The sequence below is a fragment of the Solea solea genome, chromosome 15, assembly GCF_958295425.1.
Source record: "Solea solea chromosome 15, fSolSol10.1, whole genome shotgun sequence".
Taxonomy (NCBI): domain Eukaryota; kingdom Metazoa; phylum Chordata; class Actinopteri; order Pleuronectiformes; family Soleidae; genus Solea; species Solea solea.
In genome coordinates this window covers 3,469,638-3,493,878 of record NC_081148.1, presented here as the reverse complement: position 1 = coordinate 3,493,878, position 24,241 = coordinate 3,469,638, and the positions used below count along the sequence as shown (strand labels likewise).

The window sequence follows — 24,241 nt, the reverse complement described above, 5'->3', positions numbered from 1 at the left end:
TCAGAGAGTGAGCAGCTTACAATCACATGACTTGTTGTGACTCCACAGTGTTGAGGGACTTTGCTGTGTGTGTGTGTGTGTGTGTGTGTGTGTGTTACCTTGTCTTGCCACTATGAGGCTGGCCATGCAGTCAGGTACACTGGTGCCAGCTGCCAAGAAGGTGATGCCCATGATGACATCAGGGATCCCGAGTGTGAAGCCTATAACTGTGACCTGATGGACAGAGGAGAGACGTGTCACACACAGACTTACACACACACACACACACAGTATATCACTGAGCTTCTTAGGGTTTATCACTGAGCTTCTTAGGGTTTATGTGTTTTAACTTTAACTTAATGAAACAAAGCTGTTCTCCCTGTTGCTGTTTTTATATTTATATTAATGTTTTGTTATATTTGAGCCTTTTTTATTATTATTATTATTATTATTATTATTATTATTGTGGACTACAGACTAGGTCTGCAATGATGAATTGATTGATTCATGAATAAATTGTCTATTTTGGTAATCAGTGGATAGGTTTAGAGTTTTTTTAATTAAAACAAACAGATTTTTCAGACATTTGAGAACGTCATCATCTACAGGTCTTTTTTTGTGTGGACATTTTGGACCTGATGATTGATCATTGAGAAAATAGATTCATCGATTATGAAAATAATTAGTTCTGTAGGCTGTTTATAAAACATGAATGCAGTCTTCCAGGTCCCCTCTGGCACAGGAAATGAGAATATTCTGACTAGACTTTGAGGAAATAAGCTTTTACTTCCCACTTGATTTCAAACATAACAGAAATATCACTGCATCTCACAGAGGAGAGAGAGAGAGAGAGAGAGAGAGAGAGAGAGAGAGAGAGAGAGAGAGAGAGAGAGAGAGAGAGAGAGCGAGCAGGTGATTTCCCGCAGAGGAATCAGCATCAGAGAGGGCGTTGTTTTTTAGTCATTTGAATATTAATTCTGGGATGGAATCAGGGTGCAGGGAGCCGCTGGTGCATGTGCTCTCAGTTTCACGTTCCCTGAGATGCTGCGTCAGTGAGTTTATCCAGTTTTGTCTCTAATATAAGTTACTTAAACAATAGAATACAAAAATGTCCTGTCAAAGAGCACAGTGTCCTCCTGTCTCTCACCATCCACACCATGACGTAGGAGAAGGCTGCGATCCACAGGGTGGAGGCGATGAAGGAGAGCATGAACCAGTTCTCCCAGCGCGGCTTGGAGCAGTTGGGGACAGTGACGTAGAGCAGCAGACACAGAGGCCAGGCCAGCAGCCACTTGACCTTATTACACACACCCACTGCAAACACACAGCACAGCAATGAGTCAACACTAAACACTCTGTATTTACACTGTAACTGCACAATACAATCCTTTGATTTGTTAATCCCTTATTCAGCCAGGAACGTCCCAGAGATACAAGATCTCTTCTTCCAGAGAATCGTGAAAGAGGGTCTCAATCTTATTTTAAATTTTACATTTTAAATCAGATTTTAAGATGTTTTTTTAATTGTATTTTCTAATTGATTGTGATCTTGGTCATAACACTCAGCCTCATCACATGTCACAAAACAGACCTGCTTTACTTTGTATAAATAAACCTGTATTTCAGTACCTGGGCACTGGAACGGTACAAGCGGTCCGTCTCCATCGCCCTCTTCTTCCTCTTCATCGTTCTCATTGTTCTCGTTGTCCTCGTTCTCCGTCTCATTTCCTGCCTCTTGGTCGTCGTGGTGAGCGCCGACGCCCCTCTCTGCCCCGGACAGCCCGTTTTCTATGCCCCGCCTACTTCCTCCTTTAGTTGGAGCATCGGAGTCACCGTTGGTCAAAGAGTGTGTGTTGATTAGACGCTGTCTCTGTATCATTCACACACACACACACACACACACACACACACAAGCAGGAGAGTTATTTGTGATGCACACAAATACCACTGCAGGCAAAGGTGTAAAAAACACACACACATTTGTACTTTTTGTTGTACCTCAGTGATGAGCATTCGTGAGGCCATGGTTAGGCGGGTCCTGGGTGAGAAGTGGCTGGTGATCATGATCCTCATCCCAGCCTCAGAGAAGGACAGCTGATGGGGATACGCTGACAGGAGCTCGTCCACCATCAGCACCGACGCCTTCCTGTGGTGGTTGGCTACAAAAACACATGCAACTGTTCAGTGAGTAGGTGACAGAAGAACCCATCCATCCATCTTCTAACGCGCTCTCCTCCACATGAGGGTCGCGGGGGAACTGGTGCCACTGGTGTGGAAATCTGGGAGAAGGATTTCAGACACCAGGAGACACATTTTCTCTGTGGACTTTCATATAAAAGAGTGAGCAGCTTTCTTCTAAGGCACACTTAGATTAGTAGCTACAGCGGTCACTCAGCATCTGATCGCAGCAGTGATATTCATAATGATATTTAACAGGATTTCAAAATAAAAGTGTTTGTTTTGATACGGATCGATATCTAGTTCAAAATAAAAGTATAAATATTTATAATGTAAAATGAATCTATAGAAAATAAAAACGCACCGACATAACAATGGAATATTTTTACTATTATAATAAAAGATATTATTCACATTTATGTGAACAATGGGCTCACAAATATAATATGATATTCTGTCTTCATCATCACATGAAGTGAAGTCATTGTATGAATTACTATTATCATATTTTGCAAATAGAACAAATAAAAAAGTGAAACAAAAGAAAGAAAACAGATTCAGAACTAAAGTGTCGGTGGAAGAGGAATCATTTGATGGAATAAACATAATGTAATATAACATGAAATGAATTTAAAAGACAGTTGGATGTGAGCAGTTGTGACAACCTTATTTCATTTTTGACTTTTTATTTGTATTTGTTTTGTTTGAGAAATGAAATAATATAAATAAATGTAAGTTTAAACTGTAAATGGTACAACAACAATAAACAGTGTAGGTGGACAGCGGCGTACCTTTCTTCAGGAGAACAGCTGTAGCATCACAGCCGTCGTCCAGCTCAGTGTTACTCGCCCCGATGTCCCTCAGACTGGACGAGTTCTTCCTCCTCCTCCTCTCCAGAAAATGAACCACATAGGAATTCATCCTGGAACAGAGAATTATCCACTTTTTATATGAGAACATATTCAGCTCTGGGCGTGACATCATTATCACCAACGTTAAAACACTGGTGTAAATAGTAAAGTCAGCTCATTTACTGTGATGTTCTGCTTTAAAATTAATAATTAAAAACCTGATATACTGCCCTTTACAAACCCTACATTACCTCCACCCTTTCACAGTTGAATACAATACATTTAGTTGTCATGTGGGCATTGACAGCTTTGTTGTTTTACAATAGTTTGTCACTTTCCAGCAACCAAATACGAGTTTTAAATGGACATAATAATTATATTTCTTCTTTTGTACCCTCCTTACAGCTCTGTACATCTGTTGCTACCATACTCACGTGTCCATTTTCAGTTGGACAGTAATGAATGACAGACAGCAGGAGGAGGATTTTATTTTACCTCATACAAATCATAGTTTTGCACTGAATTCATCAATAAAATAAGGAACTAAGTTTCCGTGAACAAAACCATGGAATGGTTGGTGACACTAAGCTCGCTGTTTTCCAGAACACGGCTCACAGTAGAAAGTCCGTGTTGTCTAGAATCACTTACTTCATGATGAAAATGTAGACGAAGTACATGAGAATCAGCGTCAGAGCTTCCCACCTGAAAACACAGTCACACTCAGTGAGTGTTTTCTTCATTTGAAAGTGAAAGCACTGATTCTTTAGAAGCTGAAGCTTCAGTTTGTCACTTACCAAACCACCTTTTCATCGTATATAAACTGTGGAGGAGAAAAACAACAGGGAACATCATCTACTGTAGATGTATGCAGCGACTTCATTAACAATCAACACTAAACTTTATTTATAAACACTTTTCTTAACAAATGTAACAAAGTGCTAAACAGTCAAAACAAACCTCATCAAATATTTCAAGAAAACAACAACATAAAGTGCACGTGCTGCTTTGGTTGGGTTTGACTGTAATTTTAGTGAAATAGAAAACTGCTTATTTGAAAACAGGTGTAAACATGTTTTATTATTACTCCTATTATAAATAGGGACAATGCTCATTATTATTGACCTCTGTGTGTATGTGATGTGATATTTCATTTTGTCTATTACATGTTTTTTAGAGGTCTGTCTTTTTTTTAACCACTATGTGAAGCGAAAGGCACATTATTATCATCATTACTATTATTATTATTATTATTATTATTATTAATAATAATAATAATAATAATAATAATAATAATAATAACGACAGGACAGTAAACACATCACACAGGTTCTTGAATCATCAACAGTGAATGTTGTCCTTTTCCACCACAACAACTCCAGACCTGTGGTTTGAGTCTCATGGTTAGATCACAATCACAATGGACCATTTATTTTTCATTATTTTGAAACATTTATTATTATTTTATTTTTGTAAAATATATTTATTTGGTTTCTTCAAAATTAGAACAAGGAAAAGTTTTGCTTTTGTTTTCCACTGCTGATGTTATTGCATTTCATTTGCATCATAATTCAAAATATATGAAACATATCTGGCCATTGTTTCCTGCTGGTGTTTGAGGTTGTAAATGATCAGTGATATCCCCACAACTCCTGCTTTTACAAACATTTATTGTCTTCCTGTGCAGAGATGTTTATTATTCCTTTTTATTTGAGTGACAGGGTGACTCATGGGTAAAACAGCATCATTAAAAGCTGTTTTAAATCTAAAAGAAAATAAACTGTTAATGCCACATCCCCTGTTCAAAATCTGAAACATTTTATTCCACTGCTGCTACTACTTCTGCTGCTGCTACTACTGCAGCTGCTGCTGCTGCTGCTGCCAAAAACAACAGATTCTCCTTCATGGAGGCTGAGAGCAGGACTTTGTTTTTACTCTTGAATACATGAGCTCTTCCTGACATATGAAGCATGAACCCACCACATGAATTGAATGTAAGACATTTAGGATACAACTAGAGAAAAATGTTCTTGCATGAAGCTCAATGTGTTGCGTTGGTTCTTACCACGATCAGAGCAGAGATAGACAGGGTGTAGTAGAGCGAGTCTCTGAGTAGAGGCCAGCAGGACAGATGGATCACCTGTGAGACAGACAGACAGACAGACAGACAGGCGGACAGACAGAACCCCATCAGAGATTGTGTAATTTTTAAACCAATTTAAAACTTGCAGAAACTGACCTACAATTTTTTTGTCCTGTTGAGTAACACATCAGAATCACAATACTTTATTAATCCCCGGGGGGGAAATTGTTTTTGTTCCAGATGCTCCGTGCAAAGTGAAATAGAGACACAGCAGTGGAAACAAGGCATAAGATATGGATATAAATACACAGTAAAATAGGCAATAAGATGGAATCAAATAAAATATTACATAAAAAAATTTAAAATATATAATAATACAATAATAGTGTAGAGAATCTGGAAATATATACAATATACAAATAGTTAGCAATGAAGTGAGGATGAGTATAGTGTCCGATCATCAGAGAGAGGAGTTGTACAGTTTATTGTGCATGGACACACACGCAATATACACACACAAAAATGTGTGTGTGTTCATTTCCTGGAGACTTACTCTAACCTTAACCACAATTACTACTGGCCCAATCCTAACCTCAACCTAACCTTAAAACATAGTCACCTTAAAATGTAGTCATTTACATTGTGGGGACTTGATTTTTGTCCCCACAAGGAAGACAAGTGCCCATAATGTGACTGTGTAAACAGGTTTAGGTCCCCACAACATTAGTAATACATGGGCACGTGTGTGTGTGTGTGTGTGTGTGTGTGTGTGTGTATTTTTGTGTCACTGCCTGATGTCCTCAGACGGTGCCTAACCTTCTCTGAGTGCTTCCACCCTGAACCGTGACACCCTCCAGTTTAACACATCATGCCACACATGCAGTCGCTCTGAAGAATGACTGTGTGTGTGTGTGTGTGTGTGTACCTGTGCAGTGAATATGCCGCACATTCCAATAATACAGAGGATGTTGAAGACAGCTGAGCCCACGATGGTGCCGACTCCCACATCCCCTTTAGTGATAAACACTCCTAAACGCCAAGGACACAAAAACAAATAAGCACATACTGTAGATGGAGATGTGGTTTTTCAATGTCAGTCAAAGCTGTTTGAACTCCAATAAAAGTACCAGCTGAAAAAAGGTCATGTTACCTTCTGTCAAATACGTGACATTGAGACCTGATCTGCATGTGATGGGATCACTCAGGGATCAGAAGAACAAAGTCTTTGTTACATAAAGATGTTACGAGGAGCAGGAGGAGGAGAATACCATCAGTGTTCAGCCATCACTCTCTGCCCAGTCCTGCACCTTCTCCTCAAAAAGTGCCGGACAATGACGACAACCATGTAAATATTTACATGACGCTTTGCTGGTCTTGGTGACCCCATGTGCTTTGTGGACTTGGAGAAGGCGTTCGATCGTGTCCCTCGGGGAGTCCTGTGAGGGAGTCCTGTGAGGGAGTCCTGTGAGGGAGCGCTTCAGGAGTATGGGGTACCGGAACCCTTGATAAGGGCCATTCGGTCTCTGTACAACCGGTGTCACAGCTTGGTCCGCATTGCCGGCAGTAAGTCGGATCCGTTTCCAGTGGGAGTTGGACTCTGCCAGGCCTGAACCTTTGGACAGAATTTCTAGAAGCAGTCAGGGAAGGGGGTCCGGTTTGGTGGGCTCAGGATTGGGTCTCTGCTTTTTGCAGATAATATAGTCCTGTTTGCTTCATCGGACCGAGATCTTCAACTCTCACTGGAGCAGTTCTCTGCCAGGTGTGAAGCGGCTGGGATGAGAATCAGCACCTCCACATCAGAGACCATGGGTGCCCTCCTCGGGTTGGGAGGTGAACCATTCACATGCAACATGGGTTTAAGTGTGTTGCCCAAGGACACATCAGCATGGAGACAAGCAGGAACCTTACATTTGAAAGATCTTATTGATCTAAATGAATTTGTTAAAAGACTTTACTTCTAAATTTAACTCAAATTGACTAAAACTGGACTCAAACTATCACATATAGAAATGACTAAACTTTGACTAAAACTAATAAGCATTTTAGTCCAAAAGACTAAGATTAAGACTAAATCTAAAATGGCTGCCAAAAGCAACACTGAGATAGACCACCATATTAGATATTACCCCTTACATCTGCAGATTCCTGTCCACATTCACAAATCTGTACTGAAACCAGGTGCAGGAGCAGTGGGCAGCACTTAACTGCACCCAGGGAGCAAAGGGGGTTGGGTATCTTGGTCAGGAGCACCCTGACCCTTGACCTGCCCAATTCCCTTCCACTTAAAAAAAGACACCGCTGTGCTTCAAACCCAGGATCTGCTGTTAATAGGCAGGTGCTATAACGTGTGTGTGTGTGTGTGCGTGTGTGTGTGTGTGTGTGTGCGATTCTCACCAATCACAGAGGTGAAGAGCTCAGGAGCTGAGCTGCCTGCGGCCATGAAAGTTGCTCCTGCAACGTCCTCACTCAGCTGAAGACGCTGATGAAGAAAGAGTAAAGGATGGTGTTAACAGAGACTTGATGTTGGTGTTGGTGTTGTTGGTGTTGTTGGTGGTGAGGGTGTTGTTGTTGTTGTTGTTGTTGTTGTTGTTGTTGTTGTTGTTGTTGTTGTTGGTGGTGAGGGTGTTGGTGTTGTTGGTGTAAGAGCAGTTGTAGCTTACCTCACATAACTTCTCTAGTGAGGGGACAAAGTAGTCGTCACACACAATGGCGAGAGCATAGAACATGTAGACTGCCTGTACACACACACACACAGAGGTTAAAAGTGTTGAAGAGTGCTTCTTGAATCTTAAATTTTGTAAATTATAGACCAGATGTGATGAATGGTGATCTATAGATTTATTTAGACTATGTCTCTCTGTCTTCATCTTGCAGGTTGCAGGATCCAGATCCAGTTTTCGAGGCTATTACTATCATACATATCATCACCATTATTATTATGCTATAATTAAAAGTGGATATCAGTATAATTTTTATCAACAGTCTCTGCTGCTGCTTGTATAAATGACATTGTATTTCTACAAACATGTCATCACTGACTGTATAAACTTGTAACTTGATACAGTTGTTGTGTATCTGCTGCTGGTCTCTCTCTTCTGTCTCTATCTCACCTCCCTCTGTCCCCCATTTTTCCTTTCACCCCAACCGGTCGAGGCACATGCTGCTCTCCTATGTACAGAGCCTTGAGATAATGTGTGTTATGAGTTGAATGTAGTCCATCAAAATGGGACTGCCGGAATGTATTAGGAGAAGAAGAAGAAGGGGAGTCATCTCCTCCATCAGCTGTGTACTCGTGAGGATCCAGCCCCTGGATTGAGATTCAACTATTCCTTCACTCATTGTCTATCACTTTATCCTCCACTGACACAGTCACTCTCACACTCAGCCTGAGTTTTTACTCACGGAATTTAACATCAATCAAAGCTTAGAAAAGAAAAAAGGACTTAATGTAGTTAACTTTAGTTTCCAGCAGGAAAATAAAGTTGCAATTATTGAATCACATTATAAATCAAACCAGGTCCCAAATATCATATACAGTCAAATTTTGAGACAAGCGTATTGTAAAGCAGATTTATTCTTTTAAATGAGAGACACCACAAGAATAAAGACACAGGTAAAACACTGATGGTGCAGGAGAGGAAGCAGTTTATCAAGTGACACAATCTTGGAAAAGGCAGTGAATAAATTCCTCAGTTATACCTCCAAAGACATTTCTCACATACAGTGTTGACTTATAATATGTATACTGTGATGTATAAGCACAACATGTATTTAAAGTGACTTTAAAACCACAGAATAAGGTATCAGCACATAATGAACCAATAACACTGTAGTTATGAGATGAAACATTTAAGATGTTGACCTATCCATGTGAAACTTCAGAAAACAAAAGCAAAAACCACGTCAGTGCCAGCGTGAGTGTGTGTGTGTGCGTCTGTGTGTGTGTGTGTGCGTCTGTCTGTGTGTGTGTGTGTGTGTGTGTGTGTGTGTGTGTGTGTGTGTGCAGCTCAGTGCAGCGAGTGACACTCACGCAGAGAACGTGCAGGCCCACGGCTCCTTCAGCTCGCTCCTGGTTGGTGAAATAATCTCTGGGGAACTCGTGGATTGCTGCAGAATAAACACAAATGAACATTCAGGACAAATGATGGAGAAACTCTGAGGAGAGAAAGTCTCATCGACCGAACACCATCAAGGTGACAAAGCAACAAGTGAGCGGGGAACACAGCTGAGCCCTTCTCGTGTATTTGGGCCACGCTGGATGCAGAAGCATCTCACTGGCTTTATGAGACATGCTTTTAAGATGCATCTCAGACACGTGAGCGAGACTCATCTATTTTTACCATGAGCTAAATACGTCTTGTTCTGGTTTCAAAGTAAAACCACTGAACTCTTTCAGTTCCTTTTCTTTATCATAAGGCTTTTATTGTGAAACATTTGCAGGAATGACAGATGTGCAGTTTCATTCTGAGACGTTCTGACTTTTAATTTAATACAGAGCAGTGTTTTAAAGTACATTATCAAAGATAAACACACACACACACACACACAGAGGGAGAGATATGGAGATAACAATGTTTCAGTCGAAACAAGGGAGGAGAGTTTTTAGTAAACAAGAGGGGAAAAAAGTTTGAACTTGAATTTTGAGTCCTTATTATTTTTCTCATGTGTGCATCTGTGATGTTTTCTGTGTTTTTGACTTCTTTTACTTTTCATCTGAAATGAGAGTTTGTGATTATATATGTTTATATTTATACTACATTTCTGCCATTCACCCATTCACTCACAACTATGTGCAGCATTTTTCATACATTCACACGCTGCAGTCAGGAGCAATGTGAGCTGAAGTGCCTTGCCCAAGGACACATGGCATGTTAGACTACTGGAGCCGGGACTCAAACTCAGAACCTTCCCGTTGAAAGATGACTTGCTCTACCACTGATCCACCATCGGACTAAAAACTTCAGGACCAGGTTTTAGTCTCCATGAGGACTACTGGTCCTGACAAGATTAGTATTTATGACACAAAAAAGGTACCAAAAACAACACACACACACACACACACACACACTTACATAATACCACAGGCCTTACATAAGTGATCTGAGGCTCCAATAGAGACTGAGACACAGAAAGAGAGAATCCTCCAAATCCTATACATCATTAAATGGATGTGAGGAGGCCGCTGAGCTCTAAGTGCAGCTGAAAAGACAGAGATGACAGATGGCTGATCCTCCATCTATGACAAAGCATGTCCAACGTTTGTTGTGTTCAACAGTCAACCACAAACTTCAACCACATATCCACCCTTCACTAAACTGCCTCATCCCCACATCTGAGTAATGATCTTTATGACGAGGATCGAGTGCAGTCACGATGAGGTGCAGGGAATCTGAGGAGATCTTTTCATTGTTTTCACTCCGTGGTCTGTCTCAGCCTTTGTGTAGGAGACGCGTCAGTGCTACAATTAAAGGAATAACGTCTCTTTAGTTAACGGCTAACTGCGCTGTATGCAGCCAAGTTCCGCTTTTGCGAAGAGACTTTCCAGCATGTAATAGTTGCTGTTCCACCGTGTACTCACATCTGTTTTATTGCGAGTATAGACAGGCGCGTGCTGGCTGCAGTTTCTGCATGCGTCATCACAACATCCTGTTTCGGTCGTAAACGTGCCTTGTTTTTTTCGGTCCTAAGTTTCGGTACCTATGGGGTTAATCACGTGATCAAGATCTGATAATGCTGCCAGTGATTGGCGGTTACACGTGGTTGTGGCATGCAGGAAGAATACAATGCTGTTACGCCCACAGACCGGGTTCACGTGTATCTGTGTTGTTAACTACACGTAAGTGTGTTGTGACGAAGGGGGACGAAAGTGTGGCTCCATTTCAACCTCGGTGATACTAATATAGTGCACAATGCAATATTTGTAAAATAGATAACGCCACTAAGGCCGACAACGCAACAAATTGAATGAAGCACCTGAACGTGCACGTCATCGACCTCAGAGCAGAAAGTTGCTCAGGATTTGAATGTAAGAAGAGCGGAGCGCAGACATCCACCTGTTATGTTTATCTTGTCCTCACAGTGACCTCTGACCCTGATGTGAGTAAGAGGACAAGGCCAGTGAGTGTGAATCTGTTCAAAGTGACAGAAAAAGAAAAACAAGACGAGTGCCACAGTCACAACTTTCTTGTGTTGTTGTTGTTTATTGCTGAGTGCAGGCTCCATGGTGGAGGTGAGTCAGCTGTTGCTATTGTTGACCAGTTAAGCCGAGGTTATCTCAGCCTAAATGACGGTTTTGAGTTTTAATAATAAAACCATGTTATTGTTATGTTCTGTGTTCTAATGTCAAACATGGAGATGATAAGACATGTTGATTTTAGGTAAGAACTGCTAAAAAATCTGAGTAAAAATGCTTTATAATAATTTGTAATGTAATTTTCTTTTTTATAACTGATGTTATAAAACTGGTATTGAAAAAAGTATCGCTCAGGAACCAGTATCGATGTGAGGGTATCGGTATTGGTACCGGTATCAAAAATTGTTGATTGATACCAAGCCCTAGTCATGTAGTTTCGGCGATAATAGTCCCCAGTTGAGGGAGTTAAGTGAACCTCTCCTCAAAGCTGCTAGAAAAATTCTAATCGACAGAGCCCCCACTGTGTGGACCAGCAGACTGAGTGGAGATGGAGTGGGTTTTATATAAACCTCCCCTGAGGAAAAGAACAGCTGACCTCCAGTGGAGGGTTTTACACGGTGCCGTCGCCTCAAATGCTTTTATCTCTGTTATTAATCCTGCTGTTTCAAACCAGTGCCCTTTCTGTTTCCTCCATGACAGGCTTTAAATTGTGTTTCTGGCAATTTATGTAACCAGGAAAAATCAAACAGAAAACAGTGCAGGTCAAGAAGCCTCAGTCTGGCAAAGCTGTAACACCACATACAGAATAACAACATCCTTTGTACTGATCTATTTATTTTAATACTTATAACATTGTGTTGCACACCATTGTGTAATGTATCCTGTAAACATGTAAATAAAATGTTTTTGTAAGAAATCTAAAAATCTTCTTTAAAACACATTTAATAAATAAATGAATATATCTAAATATTTTTAATTTGCCTAGTTGTAGAAATAATAGTAGTATCTTTAGTGATTTTGAGTCTTTAGTTTTGTTAGGAAATGGAGACGCTGGTGTAATGAAGTAACAAACTTCATGAATGTCTTTGTATATCTGTGTGTATTATTTATATTTGTATTTATTTTGGTTTTAATTCAGTGATGAAATGTGATGAAGAACTTTGAACTGGGGACAGAAACCTGTTTTTCCTGTGGAGGGCAGCATTACTCCTCTCTGTGAACAGCCCACCAGGAATTATTCTATACATTAGGAAGAGGAGAGGATAAGAGGGCTTCAAGGAGTGGTGACTGCATGGTGGCTCTGGAATTGATTAAAAGTACAAAACAATGCTGAACTGAGGTCAGGTAATAAGACTCATCAATCATCTGCTCAGTGTCTAAGTAAACCTGACATTTTCCTGAGGGGTGTGTCTAATTGTTTAAATGTTCAAAGTAAAGACACACCATCACAGTCTGCATCTCTGCAGCACAGTCCCTCCTCTCATCACTGAACCTCAGCATGTTCCTGTATGAGATCTAGACATTAGACGCACTTTCACACTGTCTCTCCTCTGCTCAGTGACAACGTCACCTCTCCCTCTCTGACCTGCACAGAGGGAGAGAGGAAGAGAGGAACACGGGCAGGTTTCACTGCCATTCAGGACACTGCAGATGTTTTTAAAAGCAGGAAAACAAAGAGGAAAGGGGATGAATGTGTCTGTGTATGCATCCATCTGTATGAAAGGAATGACAGCAATGGAGAAATCGCACAACTGTACTCTGTGTGTGTGTGTGTGTGTGTGTGTGTGTGTGTGTGCGCTGCTTTCCAGCTAAAGGTTACATGTTAATACTGGCATTTAATCAGTGATGCATCAAACGTGGGCTGAATCAGACTCTGACCTGTGGTACGACTCATTATGCAACACAGAATAAGCAACATAATCTTTCTTTCACTGTCTCACCTGCGCATGAGAGTGTGTGTACAATGGACATAAACTGTACTTCTCTGCACCTGTGCTGATATCCTTCATATGTATTCTCTTATATATACTCCTGAAACACAAATCCTTTTGATATATATGTATATATATATATACTGGATCGGTCGATAACCTACTGGGTAACAGTGGAAATTGGGCTACTGTGGGTCGAAGTCGAAGGAGGAAAGGAGGAAAGCGGGTTCAGAAACAGAGAGAAAAGAGGAAAGGCAAGAGTCTGGGACTGAGACTATATTAAAAAAAAAGATATATATATACATCATTTATTGTGAATGCATGTGTTGATTTCTTCTTTAGTCTGCATTTGTCCCATTTGTCCGTCATAATCATACAGGCCCTGTTTGTCTTTGCAGCTCTGCACAAGTTAATACCATGAAATCAACAGCACAATCCTTTTGACCGACAGGAAGATTATACTGCATGAGCCCGAGCTTTAACATGTGCCCTTATGACATGAGCTACACTATCCTCTTTATTCCATTATTGTCTGCAGAGCATCCAAAAGTTGCAGCCACACCCCCACATCAACACACACGCCATACATCAGCCCGTGTGCTATACCTAACATCTGTGTCTATGTAAACAGATGGCCTGATATTAATCCCATCACACACACACATGAGTTACTTAAATGTTCCTTTTATTCTCTGGCCTAACATGATCCACTCTCTGCTGTAAACCATGACATCACTCTTGGTTCAGAGAGAACCTGACAATCCTGAAGTACATGGTGATTTTGCTCAGTTTTGTATCCAGTGTGTGAGGATCATACACTGACATAATCACCTCTGCACCAAGAAGCCGCTGGAGACACGGAGAAAACATGGCCAACAATAACAATGATGCCAGTTTACGTCTATGATCATTTACAAATATGTTCACTCTTTGTTGGGCAGACTTTTCCAACAAAGAGATACAGCAAAAAAAGAAAATGATTTACCATACAAAGTACAAAGACTTTGTTATTGTACTTAAGTAGAATGTTCACATATCTGTACTTTACTTCGTTATTTATATTTTTACTTTTACTTTTACTCCACTACATTTCCTTTTTTTCCCTTTTTTTGTAATTCACTTTTTATTAGTTTTCAACAAGAAGAAAACATAAACATTCATACATACCCCACCACAAGTCAAAACCAAGCCCAAACAAAAACAAACAAATACACAGAGGGAGTCCGACAGATACAGTGAGCAAACCTACACCTATACAAATGCAGAAATGAGTAAAACTGGTAACAGGAGTTCACTGGAAGGGTGCAACCCAACAATGTATCAAGATGCTGCAGTATAAGGGCCCCATATTCTCATATATAACTCTTCCTTATCTTGCAACCTATAACAAAGTCGTTCGTAGGAAGCAACCTTGGCCATCTCATCAAACCATTCCTTCACCTATATAACTTCTAAAAGACCACAAGAAGCGTCACATCTCCAACAAAAGTCTGAATTTCTAAGTCCTAACCGTGCCATTTTACATGGAGTCCAATAAGTTCTATTGATAATGGTATAGCTAATCAAACGGGTCTGCATTTCCCTTGATACTTTAAACCACGATCCAATAATCTGCGCCCACGTTTCATTAGATAACTCCTCCCCAATATCCCTCTCCCAGCAACTCTTAAGGCCTTTATAACTGGGTGACTGAGACCCCTCAGGTGGTTATAAAAGCATGATGTCTTCCCTTTGAAGGGCCCCTCCTCTTCCAGTCTGGTTTGTATTTTTAAGGCGTGACAAGATACAACTCCGTAACTGAAGATATTTCCAGAAATGTTGTATTTTCCCCTTAATTGTTCAAAAGAAAGAAACTGGTCTCTATCAAATAAATCCCCAATATAAACAATTCTTAACTTAACCCAACCAGCCCATTAAAAGGTTTTTTTATTGTGCCACAGAGATGTTGTGTCTGTAAAATTAGAATTGAAGCCCATGATTTTCTGCGAGGTTTGCCATGTCTCTTGTGAGAAGGTGAGGATTGGGTTATCAGAGGGGATCACACTGTATTAGTTTGAGTAATAAAGGCCTGGGTCGGGTAGGGGTATGTGAGTTCCTTCTCTAAAGATACCCACACAGGCGCTTGGTCAGCTGTCATGTATAATTAGACAATTGTTTGAGACAGAAAGCATAATGATACCAGGCTATGTGGGGGAGGCCAAGTCCTCCATCCTCAATAGCGACATACAGTTTTGTCTGATTTATATATGTTTTTTTTACCCGCCCATAAAAAGCTGTACACAGCCTTAATGTGTATTAGAGAAAGATCCTGAAAAAAGGACATCCTGTTGCTCTCCACTTCTCGCAGGCCGCCCGAAGAACTGCTTCTCTTGTGCTGAATCTCAGAAAGCGAGCCAGGACATGACGGCTGCGATGGTCGTCCCGCATCGGGCCGACGCGATGGACCGTTCCATTTCAAATCCCGCATCCATGTCTAGCTCCAATTTTTCAGCCAACATATGAAGCAAGAAGCCACTTAGATGGTGCTTTTCTGCTTTCTCAGGTATGCCTGCCACATGCACATTATTCTGCCTGCTTGCATCTTCTAAGTACGTAACTTTATCCTAAAGCTTTTTTAAGTTTGATAGGGCGGAGTCTATGCTAGCCCCTCGGCTGTTGCTTGCGTCCTCGAGGTCCAAAATCCTGGTTTCAGCCTCCATCACTCGCGCCCCAAGATGTTCCACAGTGGTTTGTAGTTTCTCCAGGCCTGTTTTCATGCTTCTCACATCAGCTGCAATCCCATGTAGCAGGGTTTTGATGCTGGCTAGATCAGACTCCATGTTGTCAGGTGTGGTCGGCCTCAGGTCTTGCGCCTCCATCTTGTTCTCCACCGTAGTCTTTCTCGATCGTTTCGATGATCGAGGATAGTTTTGCCTCGGGTCTGGTGACATATTTAATTGTCGTCCTCTCCAAAACTATCTGGCAAGGTTTAGTTTATTAAAAATAATAAAATTATAATATTATATATTATTATATATATTATTATAATATTATATATTATTATATATATTATTATAATATTATAAATGTTATTATAATATTTGATTATAAAAAGTCGATGAGTAACTATTCGTAATATAATAAATAGAACAAATGTTTTATCATTAATTGCATTTATAAAAACAAATCCTTCTACTCCAATGACGACCTAATTTAAAGTGTAACTATTATCACTAGGTGGCAGCAGCAGCACGCATGTATTTAACACAATTATTGTGAGTTTGTGGAAGTTTTTGAATGCATCTTGAAGCTTTACATGCTGTAGATCGGGGTCTCAAACTCAAATGACCTGGGGGCCACTGAGAGTCTACAGAGGTGAGGAGGGGCCAGTCATGTGACAAATGTTCAGTAGAGGTGGGCAATGTGATCTTAAAAAGACCCTATTGTTATTCCATTGTAATAATGCATTAACAACATTTGTGATATTTCACAGAATTACAGGGTTTATATTGAAAGAGAAGAATATATTGTTTGCAACAAATAAATATTTATGATGCAAAATACACATAAATAAAGAGAAATAATTTGATATTTAAAATGAACAACAATACAGGGCATCATCACTCATCATGATAAAAAGCACTTACAATAAGTTAATGTGGTGAATTTCTATCATAGCAACAATCGACAACGGCGATAAACGTTAATATTTCACGTGAGTGACTTGAAAATCCTTTCTAAGTCGCTAACATACAGTCCTTGTGATTTAGTTTTCACTGTGCCACAGTCTTTCCTCGCGACTACGATCTTATTAAATGAATGTATGTTTATGATCAGCTTAAGTGTAGACAGAAGGCTTTGCCTGTTTAATATAAAAATGTTTTATTAGGATAATCGTGGTTAAAAGTTTATATTGTTAAAAGTGAATGTCTACTTTTTACAGACTTTGTAATATCATTTCTGTTGACGTGCACGTTACTAAGTGGTGTTATGACTGATGTTGGTGTTATTCAGTTGAAATTTAATAAGTTCATAAAATGTTGCCCTGCGCTCCTGCTGGGGTTTTTTTCAGAATCAGACTCTCTCAGTTATTTCGGGAACTTTTAATAATATACAAAAATGACAGTGCCACTATACAGTGAAAGTACTTCATCAGATACATTAGAACCGACAGAAGCTCTGTCTGTTCCACCTTCAAAAACAAGAGCCCAGAGACAGACGGAGAAAAAAAGGGAACAAATCAACAGTGAATATTGGAGAAGCTAATTCTGTTTGTATATCTTTATTTCTTTTTTTGGCATGAGCACCAAGCAGTGTGTGTCGTGTTTCTGTGGTGACGGATTTGAGTTAGCCTTGTTAAACCTGTGTGTTAACTGTACAATGGACAAAGCTCCATATGTGTCAGTACCTGCTGTATAATAATAATAAATATAATAAATAAAGAACTATCCATTTATTATGAGACCTTTGTGACCACAACCTTCAACCACCCAAATCTAAGCAGTTCAACAATCTCCAATCACATTCTACAATCAGTGTCCATGTTCCTGTCTCTGTCCTCCTCAACCCGGTCTGTCAGCTTTGTGTCTCCATCAGGAGACGGTTGAAATGTGAACGTCCCCGAGAGATCGAGGGAATTCTGAGGCGCAGGAGGCCGGAAAACAACAACTGTCTCTGTGCGTGTTACTGCAGAGGGAGAAAAAAGAGACACACCGGGCAAGCAGAGGTGTGTCTGTCTGACCTACACACACACACACACACACACACACACTGGTAGTTGACACAATTTACTGGTTGTCATGGCAGCAGGGTTAGGAGTGTCGATTGTCATCAGCAAAAAAATGCTGATTTGCCTGAGTTGCAGAATGGTTCCAATGAAGTGTACCCTCATCATGAACACACACACACACACACAGACACAGACAGAGACAGAGACAGACAGAGACAGAGAGACAGATAGAGACAGATTTTTTGCACTTCATTTATAGTGAGGACCCTAAAGACATAATGCATTCCCTTAGACCCTAACCTTAACCCTGACCTAAACCCAATGCTAACCCTAGCCCTGAAAAAGCACTTTAAAGATGTGAGTTAAAAAGATTTCTGGTATGTCTGGAATAGTTTCCCCTTTAACAACTTAAGGGGGAATTCCTTTGTTTTAGGATCTGCCATAAATAATTTGGTGTGTGTCTCCACTTTTACTTTAGGGCCATTCTGGCAATTTAGAGAGCGTTAGTTCTCTTACAGAACACTGAGAGCAGAGGTGATATAACCTGTGCTACAGCTGTAAATGTATAAATATACATTTCATCAGCACAACCTCTGACAGTCGAGCAGAAATGTAAAATAAAGTATGGAGTGAGTCGTCCTTGTCCCGGCTGTTGAGCAGATATGAGGCTCTTAGAGCTTTGATCACAGAGCGAGTGGAATCAGAATGTGCTGTGGCGTGTCTGTCAATCAGCTCCGTGAAAAAAGATGCCAGTACTATTTTCTCACATCTAACCAAATCAAAAACCTCATCAGTGTCACTAAAGAGACTCTCTTTTAAGCCACATCACCATGGAAACCTACCGTGCTCAACCCTTCGATAGATACTACCAGCTACTGGTTTTTTGGTAGCTATTTTATTCTTATCCTCTGGGACTGAGCTGGAAATGGGAACTTTACAACATGCTTCTCCCAGAAATGTATTTACATTGTTTCTATGCCTTATAAAACATACAGAAATAAGTCATTATAACTTAAAATGAAGTGGTGGGCCACAGGAAATCAACTGGGGGGCCACATGTGGCCCAGGGGCCGCAAGTTTGGGACCTCTGCCTTAAATGCAGGTCAGGCCTTGGTTAGTCTGCTCCCTGAACTTGATTCAATAAAGTTTTCGGTTCTTACCACAGATCCTGATGACTTGGTATTATCAGAAACAGTTTTCAGAGTGGGTAAAAGTGGAGAGAAAGTTTATGTTTGTGTTGTGTGATGTTGTGTGATGTTGTGTGATGTTTGCAGCTCTCTATCACTGTCAATTACAGACGCCAATCAATTTGAATGACTTGCTGTCAGTCAAACCAGAAGCATGTGCGTCAATCTCAGATGAAAAATCCACATGATTTAAGTAAATCTACATTACTGTCACTTACTGTACACTGAGTAACAAAACCCACGAGTATAAATGCACTGCAGTCTTCTGCAATGATGTCAGTGTTCACTATTGCTGTTGTAAGGGATGCATAATTGCCTGCTTTCATGATCCATACAACAGTGATATTGGCCTGGTCAGTTTAATCCATGATGTTGAGTGTGCCTAGCAATATTAACAAAACCCCTTTTTATTCATCTATAGAAACCACGCCCCTCTGAGGAAATTTAGTATTTCAGGGAGAGATAATCCCTGGGCTTGGTTAAATATGAATAGAGAAAGATATATATAGATATATATATATGTATATATCTATATATATATAGATATATATATATCTGCGGAGTTCCGGTTATGACTTGGGCGTGATATGAGTAAACTCCGGTAAAATAGTTGTTATATATATATATAAACCCATTAGTTTACTTTTGTGGAAAGTCTTAGTCGATTGATATAAGTGCAAGACAGAAGTAGGATCCAAAATGAAGTGGGGTAAACTCGGTTCAAGAGCTAAGGAGAAGAAGAAAGACGACAATGTGGCGCTAGCTGCTCAGGGTCTAGCTGATGCTCCCACAACCCAAGCTAGGGACGAAGATATTTTAGCCGCTATACATGCGCTTCAGAAAGACTTCTCTGCACAGCTCCAAGAAGTTATCACCTCTAATCACGGGATCAGAGAAGCCTTAGACTCCTTCTCCGAAAGACTGAGTGGCGTGGAGTCCCGTATAAGTTCAGCTGAGGACCAAATGAACATCCTGGATAACGTCTCTGCATCTACTCAAAGAAGGGTGCTAGCACTGGCTAAATCAGTGGAGACCATGGTAAATCGCCAGCGCCGGCTCAACCTGAGACTGGTGGACTTGCCAGAAAACACGGAGAAAGGTGACTTGGTGTCCTTCCTCAACGAATGGTTACCCGTTCTACTTGGGTCAGAAAACGACCAAGCATTCAGACTTCCGAAAGCAACCACTTGTAATGATAACAAGCCGAACCGTAAACCTGTTCCTCGGGCAATTCTCGTGAAATTCCGCTGGCTGACCAACAAAGACCGAGTGATGAAAGCTGCTCGGAAGAAGAAGTCTCTTCAGTTCGAGGAGAATCGTGTGATGTTTTTCCCAGACCTTTCGGCGGAGATTCAGCAGCAGAGGAGAAAAATCTGGATATCGAGTTTGGATTGCAGTTTCCAGCAAAGATGAGAATCTATCACAAGGGTAAATCTGGTACTTTTCTGACTCCAGCAGAGGTAGAGGCATTCATCCAACAGATCGAGACAGAACGGTCTCAGACTGAACAGAATAATGACGTGAGTGAGTCAAGCTAGATATCGCTAACCGGTTTGGATCTATAATGACTGAATGACTTAGACTAAGATGTATGTGACAATATTATTATATCCCAGTGATATGTTTAATATTCCGGTAATATAGCTGACCCTCTGTTTGATGGTATTAAGTCTGTTTCAATAATAATGACAGTAATACATTTCTGTTTGATGGTTTCTTGTTAGAAATCCTAATTATGGGTCAGTTAGCTACACGCGATAGGGTTTACTTTTTTGTGTGTAATACTTAATACTGTCTGCCGGACTTGGGTTCCACGTTTGTTCAATGCTTTGTATCTGCTCCTTGTCTGGATTTGCAGACTGTTGTAAGAGTGTGAGAGGGGCCTGTGCATTTAGGGGGCACAGGGATTTAGGTGAGCTCCGTCTCCGTTCTAGAGAAGGGGCGTTTGTTTCTGTTTTTTCTTTTACTTATTTTTCATGTTTTATTGGCACACTGGTTCCTTTTGGTGGAAGAAGAGTTGATGTTACTGTAATATTACTTAGGCTGGGTTATGAGTCATACCCCTTTCCCATTGTTTCATGGAATGTCAGGGGTATGAGAAAATTAGTTAAAATTAAGCAAGTACTGTCCAGACTTAAACACCTCCTAGCTAAAGTCATATTTCTTCAAAAACATATTTATTGTCAAATGAGATTGTGCGTATTAGGAAGAGATGGTCTGGATCATGTTTCTCCTCACAGGCAAGAGGAGCAGCAATCCTTATCCATAAATCAGTCCCTTTTAGGATTCACAAACTTCTCCAAGATCCTGCAGGTAGATGTGTGGTGGTTAGTGGAACTCTTTTGAACCAAGAAATGATTCTTGTTAATGTTTATGGACCCAATAATGATGATGCCACATTCTTTAGTAACCTCTTTATGATGGATTCCTCCTTTCGAGGTGAAATAATAATGGGTGGAGATTTTAATTGTGCTAACCCCCTTCTAGACCGTTCATCGAGAAATGACACCTCACACACTAATACCCGAAAGGTGATAGGTCACTTCATGTCAGAGATGCACCTTTGTGATATCTGGAGAATTAGAAATCCCACCGCATTAGAATACTCTTGCCACTCAAACACACACCAGACACAATCCCGTATAGATTATTTTCTCATTTCTAGGTCTCTTGAGGCTAATATACAAGACTGTGGATATAAAGACATAGTTATTTCAGACCATGCCCTATTATTTTTGCATTTCTGCCTTGCTTCACATGCCAGAGGCCTAACAGTGTGGAGGCTTAGCCCAAGATGGCTCCATGAAACAAACATTTCTAAGCTTTGTGGAAGAAAACATTGAGTTGTTCTTTGCCATAAATAAAAATGAAACCTCAGCTTCTATTAGATGGGAAGCATTCAAAGTCTATATTAGAGGTCAAATGATTTTGATTTTTTATAGCAACTCAAATAAGACACATCTCCTTATGACTGAACTTGAGCGAGATATTAAAGTTCTAGAAAGTGAGCTCTCTGTGAATAATACTCCAGAGAATGTTCAGAGACTCTCAGAATTAAGGGCTAAATATAATGATGTAAGTAAGGCCTTAAACAGTATCAGTCGATTAAAGCAGACGTATTATGACCAGGGAGAATCAGCGGGTAGATTACTAGCATGGCGGATTAAAACTCTGCAAAATGAAAGGGCGATCACTGAGATTGAAACTGAAAGCAGGACGACAACATCGAATCCAACAGAAATAAACAGAGCGTTTCAAAAATGTTATATGTCAGAGACTCCGAATACTAATGACACGCACTCATTTTTAGATCAGCTCTCCATTCCAGCGTTAGACAAAAAGGTGAAAGAGGAGCTAGACTCTTCCATCATAAAGGAGGAACTGCTTGAAGCGCTGTCCCATATGAATGGAGGGAAAGCATCAGGTCCAGATGGATTACCCATTGATATTTACAAGCGTTTTAAGGAGTTGCTTGTGACACCACTCTTTGATATGTTGCTCGAATCAATTGAAGCTGAAAATGTACCACCCTCCTTATCGAATACATTAATAACCCTGATTTTAAAACCAGATAAGCCCCACATAAAATGTGGATCATATCGTCCTATTTCGCTCATTAACTCAGATGCTAAGATTATAGCAATGGTGTTTGCGAGACGCCTTGAAAAACATCTTCCTTCTCTGATAGCCTCTGACCAAAACGGTTTCATAATAGGCCGTCAAGGTTTCCATAATATTCGAAGACTACTAAATATTGTTGAGGTGAGGAGAGAAAGTCCTGACACAGCACTAGTCTTCCTGGACGCTGAAAAACCGTTCGACAGAGTGGAACATGATTATCTTTTTGAAGTGCTTCAACAATTTGGGTTTGGTGATTACATATGTAAGTGTATGAAATTGCTATACCACTCCCCAAGCGCGTCTGTCATGACAAACTTTGTAACCTCCCAACCCTTCAAACTTCAACGTGGGACCAGACAGGGGTGACCCCTTTCACCCCTAATGTTTGCATTAGCAATTGAGCCACTCGCTATTGCAATTAGACAAAACAGTAGTATTTCTGGTATCAGGATAGGGAATGTGGATAATAAAATAGCTTTTGTCTGGTTGGCTGTTTCTTGTGTTATCTGTATCTGTAACTTGTGGTTCCATGTAAGGACCAAAAACCTCAGAAAATCCAATAAACACATTTGGAAAAAAATATATTTATATCTGCGTCGCCTCATGTCCGCTGCCAGGAGTGGGTACAACTCCCACTCATTCCCAGGATCCACTCAGAACTTGGTCAAACTTTTTCATACGCTGCACGTTGCAGTAGAGCTGCAGCGTTTAATTTCCCTGGGCAAATTCAAAACTCTACAGACAAGCTGTTTAACAGAAGAGTGTAATTGCTGTTCTTTAATGGACTTAAATGCTTTTGTATGTACAGTATGTTTGTAAGAAAACAAGTTCAACTTCAGAATAAATCAAAATGATTAAGGCCGACATGCTGGTGGAGCTGCTGAAATAATCCGCCTGTTTACATCATCAGGTGTTAGAGATGATATTTCACAGAGCTGAGTAGTGCTGTATATTGGAAAAGTGCCATTAGACTCTTTTTGTTTTGAAAGTAAATTATAACAAAACAGTGCCATCATTTAACTGTTGGTCTTCTACATGAGATTCTTAGATTCTCAGATAAAGAAAAAGGTTCTCTATGTTATTTCATTTAAGGGACGTAAGGTAGCGTCTGAGGTAAACAGACACTGACTGAGAAAATGTAATCTCATTGTGTGTCTGTATGCCAGCATCAGCATCAGCATCAGCATCTGCATCTGCATCAGCATCAGCATCAGCATCAGCATCAGCATCAGCAGCATCTACAGGCTGTGTGTTTTCTCTCTCAGTGTAAACCCCACAGAGAGAAGAGAGTGAAGAGAGGTCAAAGGTCATGTTCCACAGAACTGGGAGTGTGTGGTCAGTAATAACAGATTAAAGTCACAGGGGAGGATCAGATCCTCCCTCATTTCCTCAGAGACTTACATGTTTACAAGAAGAAGAACAATGTGAGGTGTTTGCGTGAAACAGTCAATTAACATTGATTTTTCTCCACAGTGGTTTGTTACTCTGTGTGTGTGTGTGTGTGTGTGTGTGGGGAGGGTGATGGATTGGCTCGTTAATAGAGAATCACAGGCCGAAGCCTCGGTGGGATCTA

General features: G+C 40.4%; 1 protein-coding gene across 1 annotated transcript in view; it reads right to left on the bottom strand.

The window, feature by feature from the left end:
* slc24a3 (solute carrier family 24 member 3) overlaps positions 1–24,241 on the bottom strand; it is a 57,649-nt gene that overhangs the window by 4,780 nt on the left and 28,628 nt on the right. Inside the window, exons 3-14 of the mRNA XM_058651841.1 lie at positions 9,119–9,195; positions 7,749–7,823; positions 7,483–7,567; positions 6,014–6,117; positions 5,071–5,145; positions 3,803–3,828; positions 3,657–3,710; positions 2,949–3,079; positions 1,978–2,138; positions 1,609–1,849; positions 1,127–1,293; positions 99–213 (exon numbers count right to left, since the gene is read on the bottom strand). Of these exons, the coding sequence (XP_058507824.1) occupies positions 99–213; positions 1,127–1,293; positions 1,609–1,849; positions 1,978–2,138; positions 2,949–3,079; positions 3,657–3,710; positions 3,803–3,828; positions 5,071–5,145; positions 6,014–6,117; positions 7,483–7,567; positions 7,749–7,823; positions 9,119–9,195 (1,311 nt within the window). The remainder of the gene's footprint in view (positions 1–98; positions 214–1,126; positions 1,294–1,608; positions 1,850–1,977; positions 2,139–2,948; positions 3,080–3,656; positions 3,711–3,802; positions 3,829–5,070; positions 5,146–6,013; positions 6,118–7,482; positions 7,568–7,748; positions 7,824–9,118; positions 9,196–24,241) is intronic.